Source organism: Gavialis gangeticus, unplaced genomic scaffold (assembly GCF_001723915.1).
Source record: "Gavialis gangeticus isolate Ggan-Ray unplaced genomic scaffold, GavGan_comp1, whole genome shotgun sequence".
Classification (NCBI taxonomy): Eukaryota; Metazoa; Chordata; order Crocodylia; family Gavialidae; genus Gavialis; species Gavialis gangeticus.
Window position 1 is genome coordinate 37572258 of NW_017729025.1, and position 5218 is coordinate 37577475.

Sequence of the window (5218 nt, forward strand, 5' to 3'; positions counted from 1 at the left end):
CCTTCCAGCCCTAATGTCTATGAAATCTATGAAAACTTCTCCCCAAAATGTTTTATAACACAGAAAGAATTCCTGGAAGCTTTTTTCCATAAAACTAACCAGAACAGAAAGCATCCCCTACTTGCTTGGTTTTTGTTCTTTTGGGGGGTTTTTTGCTTGTTCATTTGGGTTTAATTTTTTGTTTTATCTTGTTTAATATTAGAAATTCAGACCTCTTCCATCTTAGGATTCCTCTGGATGACTGGAGAGTTAATGACATAATGGTTCCAAGGAAGTTAAATCTGAGTAATTGCAGAAGGATTTTTAAAATTGGTTTGTTTTGGTTTTTGGCAACATTTCTTTATCTCAAATACCTGAAAAGCATTTGGGAGAACAATATTCTTTGTGAAAGCTCCAAACCCCATTTTCTTTCCATTAAACTGCTGCCAACAATTTGGTCATGTTTGGTCAAACAAAAACAATATAACAAATAACAGCAAGACTAAAACTCAGAGCCACAGTCAGTATGCGCATCCCAGAGGAGCTCCAAAGGAAGGTAATATTTGATTCTTCAGTTCCTGTTTAAGGTTTCACTTTTTAAACTAGGTACAAGTTAGAGATATTGAAAAGACACTGCAGCAGGCTGCACTACTGGGTAGTCAACATAGCGGAAAGTACAGCAATAATTATAATAAACCCGTATGAGCTAGACAGGCAGGGCAGGGTTACCTTTATTTGAGATGGACGGGAAAAGATATCCTGAAACCATGTGCTGACCAAGCAAATCAAAGGTATAAGCCTTTCCATGGACATATGCCATTGGTCCAGAGCAAACCGGAATGTCTACCATGCCAGCACCAGCGAGCACAGAGCAGACTCTGCTAAATACTTTAGCTTCCACATGAAAAGACATCTCTCTCAGCTATGCCGAGCAACAGGAAATGTGGTTGTCTGAACTGAAACCATTTTGGACAAATGTAGACTTACCCCAGCCATTTCTTTGCTTAGTATTTCTCTGGCCCTCTCCTCATTCATGCTCAGTTGAAGCCAAATCGGGCATGTTTTGATGAGCTTATCAAGTATGCTGATGCCTGGCAGGGGAAAGCAGTTCCTCAGAGCGACAGGTGGACCTAGCTGTGTCTCGTCGTTATCTTCGCCAGTATCTGTGACAGGACTGAATCAACACAGAGTCCCTATTAAGCCGAAGTGCAGGGTGACAGTAGCATAAATATGTGCATGTTCACATATGCATGCAGACACAAAGCACTATGCAACCAGCACCACACGAGAGATTAATATTAATACAGCAGCCCTGAACTAAGGCAGTTGTACCAACACACAGTAACAACCCACACCCCAAAGACAAGAATTCACCTTCTGGTTTGAAACCCCACAAACACTGGTGAGGCATTCTTTCCTGAAGTTGGGTGAGTTGTGGACATGCCCTTGCCCCAGCCGTTGGTGAGGATATCTGAAGAACTGGGCTGAGGAAGGCTGACAGACATCCGGTGGAAAGCTAGTACTTCCACTGCCCTGTACTTTACCTCTTTGTGGATAGATGCCTGCCAGCTGTAAGGCCCTGATTCTTCAGCTTACATATATGAATAATTCTTATTGATGCTAAAGGGAGGTATTTGTTCAGTGCAGTGGGAGGATCAGGGCCCCTGGGTGATCAAACCAGCGTTCAGGAATTTCAGATGCACTTCATTATATTGTGTGCCAAAGCCTGCAATGAGACTCATGAGCTCACACAGTCAGAATGCCTTAGGCTCAGCTGGTCTGCATGTCACTTCCAGGCCTTCTTGCATTGTTCAGTAGCTTTCAAGATTAATCCAAATGTCCCAGTACAGGCATTTACTGTGGAACCCTTCCTGTCAACCCAAGGCCTTCCAAAAGAACGTGCAAATATTGGAGACTTGAAGAGTTTCAGCAGGGCTGCATTTGATCAGCAGCCTCATTTCCGTACCTATCTGGGGGCTCTTTAGATACTCTGCATGAGAAGGTAAGAAGACATTTCACAGTTTAAAAATAATATTGATATTTCCCCCCTTCTATAATTACATTCTTCTGCAGATGCTGGGAGCAGGTGGGAAGATGATTGCAAAGCCTGACATTTGAATCCTGCCCCTACCTACATCAGAGACTGAGTTCAACAAGCACAGGAGTGCAGGTGGAGTTGTGGTTTGTTAATATGGAACAGAGAAGTCCCACACCCGTGGGTACAAGTAGAGTGAGAAATCATGCAAAAAAGAAACATGGTGCATGTAGGAGCTCAGAGTTTCTTGAGTATGTCCAGTGCATGCAAGAACAGAGGCATCAGTTTATTCATTAATAACTTTAGACTAATCCTCTATCTCCAATAAATAAGGCTGCCTCTAATTCAGGTAGGAATCCAAAGGTTACGAGTATAACACATCTCCAGGGATTCTGGTTTTCTCTGCTTAAAAACTGCAAATTCTCTGATTCAAAAAAACCTAAAACCCGTGATTAAAATGAAACACGTGTGTGTGTGTGTGTGTGTGTGTGTGTGTGTCAACTGAACATAATATTTTCTTGATATATTTACTATTTTAAAGCAGTCTGGAAGCCTACCAGTGCTCCTATCACTATAATAAAATAAATTCTAAATACCTATACATTTATTTGGGGTTTTTTATCATGGAAAATCAGAGCTCCCCCTTCCCCCATCACCAGGACGCAGGTCCAGGCCCCTTACTCCCCACCCACAGCCCCCTGCCCCCTAGCCATGGGGCCCCCAGCTGCCAGGGCTAAATGGCCGGGGACCCAGGTCTGCAGCCCCCTGCCCTCTGCGGTAGCACCCAAGCCCTGGCTGCCACCTGCAGGAGGCAGAGGCTGCTGCAACAGAGTGGAGCCTGGCTCCCCCTCTCCTGGGGGTGACACGACTGGGGTGGGGGGCAGGCTCAGGCTCCCTGCCCTACCACCCCCACCACTCCTGGGGCCACTGAAGCCCAGTAGGCAGGCCCCACCATGGCAGGGCAGAGCAGGTCAGGGCTGAGCAGGAAAAATCCTTGCTGCTGCAAGCCCTGTGCTGCCATGGCGACACACCCCCTGCCCATCCAGCAGCAGCAAGGGGCACAACTCCGTGCTGCCACCCCCACTGCTGCCTGGCATGCAAGGGATGCCTTACTGGGTGGCATGGGGCTCGCAGCAGCAAGGATCTTCCATGCCTGGCTTAGCTCTGCCCTGCCATGCCATCTCCTACCCACTGGGCCACAGAGACCCCAGGGGGAGGGCAGCATGGCAGGGAGCCCCAGTCTGCAGTGGGCAGCCTGCACCCACCCCGTCCCTGCCCTATGCACATATCTGAGCGGCATGTGCCCCCCATGCTCCCCTAAAGAGTATACGCAGTGGCAGGGATCCTGCCTCATCTCCCCTCACCCCGCAGACAAGCTGCCTGCGGCTCCATTCCACTTCTTGCACTGGCCCTGCAGCAGTGTATTCCAGCCTCGGGCACCAAGCCCCACGCACCACCCGGGTTGGGCAGCAGCCCCAAACCCAGCCCTGCCCAACTCCCTCTCTCCCTATGGAGCTTCAATACCCCCTCCCCCCACCAGACTTACCTGCAGGAGCTGCTCTCCAGGCTGCCTGGCAGCCATGTGCCTGTGTGAGAACGCACATGCTCATGGCGCCCCCTGCCTGACCACCCTCCTCCTGCTCCTCCCAGCCCCTGGCAGGCTGGAACTCTGTCATCCTGCAGAGAGCAATTTGCAAAAGTGGAAAATCCACTTGTTTCTCTGTTAAAATGAAAAATCTGCATTTTTCTTACTTAAAAGGGAAAATCTGCGGGGGGGTTTCCATAGGAAACAAAAAACCCGGATCTCTGCTCATCTCTCTAAGAGAACAACCCTTGGGAAGCCAAGTGTCCTCAAAGACAGAGTTGACTACTGGATACAATGTGATCAAGCCAATGAATCAATAAATAAAAAGGTATTTAAAACATAAGCTGTAGCACATATGCATCCATGTATGGAGTGAAAAGGATAAGTAAAAGAAAAGCAGTAGCCCAGCATCAAGTTAATAAATTATAATAACAAACGTCTTGACAAACTAACACCAATGAACTGGCAAACTAACAAAGCCCCAGTGCATATGGTAAAATGCAGCAGCTCAGGTAGCAATTAGGGATACAAGAGCAATGTTCAAGACAAGCAAAGATTTTAACATCATGGCTATTATTAACACAGTACCCCCACACGTCAGAAAATGCAGCCACAGCCCAAGCATAGGTTTGCAGGTTAGGAACAAGGGAGATCAGATTAACAAGCAGCATGAACGGCTATGTGACATTTCTGTTCCTTTGGATGGAGCTCTCACAATGTAGTGAAATCCTGTGTCACCACAAGGTTGTCCCTTAAGCCAAAACATTATCTGAGGATGCATTCCTACCTGTGTGGACACAAGATGTTGATCCCTAGCTGTAGCCCCAGTCCAGCTACATGTCTTTTTACGTCAGGTTTGTTGGGGCAGTTAAATGGATATGGCTTTCTTTTTCCTTGACTTGGTGTCACTTCCTTTTTTGTGGTAGGTAAGAGTTTTGTTTGTTTGTTTGTTTAGAGACACAGCTGTTAAAATCTGGAGCACATTTTTAAACTAGGTCGGATTTCAGACCTAAATTGAGACTGTCTTTTCTCTAATTCAATGCAGTACACTTGGCCCAGAATTTAGGTTTTGTTAAAGTAATTTTTAAAAAGCCTGAAACCAATAGTGAGCTTTCATGTTCTTTTGCAACATCCACATCAGCACGCGTGCACATGCACACACACACACAACACACACACACACACAGTGTTAAACTATGTATAATATATCTATTTCTCCTAAAGCACCGCACTAGTGTATGATAATCTGATATTTATTGCTCCATTTTCACTTTCCAAGTGGAGAGAAGTCCAACAAACAGCAACTAGCAAAGCAGACTTCTATTTTTTTTTCAAAATGAAGTGTGACAATTTGTCACATGTGAGGAACTTTCTTTTTAAAACTGTAATGTGCAATTTTTAGTCCAACAGCATATTTAAACATAAGTACAAAGTAAAATTAAATCATAGCTTTTGCAAATTATCACAATTCATCCTACACACACACACACACACTCTCTCTCTCTCTCTCACTTTTTTCACCAACTGAAAAAAGTCCTGTGCTAATTTTATCTTGAAACTGCCTGCCAGGGAAACATTTGTGAGGTGATGACATTAATAATTAGTGGAAGAAAGCAAGT

The 5218-nt window shown here is 45.5% G+C and overlaps 1 protein-coding gene across 3 annotated transcripts in view; it reads right to left on the reverse strand.

Moving 5' to 3' along the window:
- Positions 1-5218, reverse strand: part of RIN3 (Ras and Rab interactor 3) — a 152383-nt gene that overhangs the window by 85926 nt on the left and 61239 nt on the right. For all 3 annotated transcript variants that reach the window (XM_019518643.1, XM_019518641.1, XM_019518642.1), the window contains exon 2: positions 967-1153. In XM_019518643.1, the coding sequence (XP_019374188.1) occupies positions 967-1153 (187 nt within the window). The remainder of the gene's footprint in view (positions 1-966; positions 1154-5218) is intronic.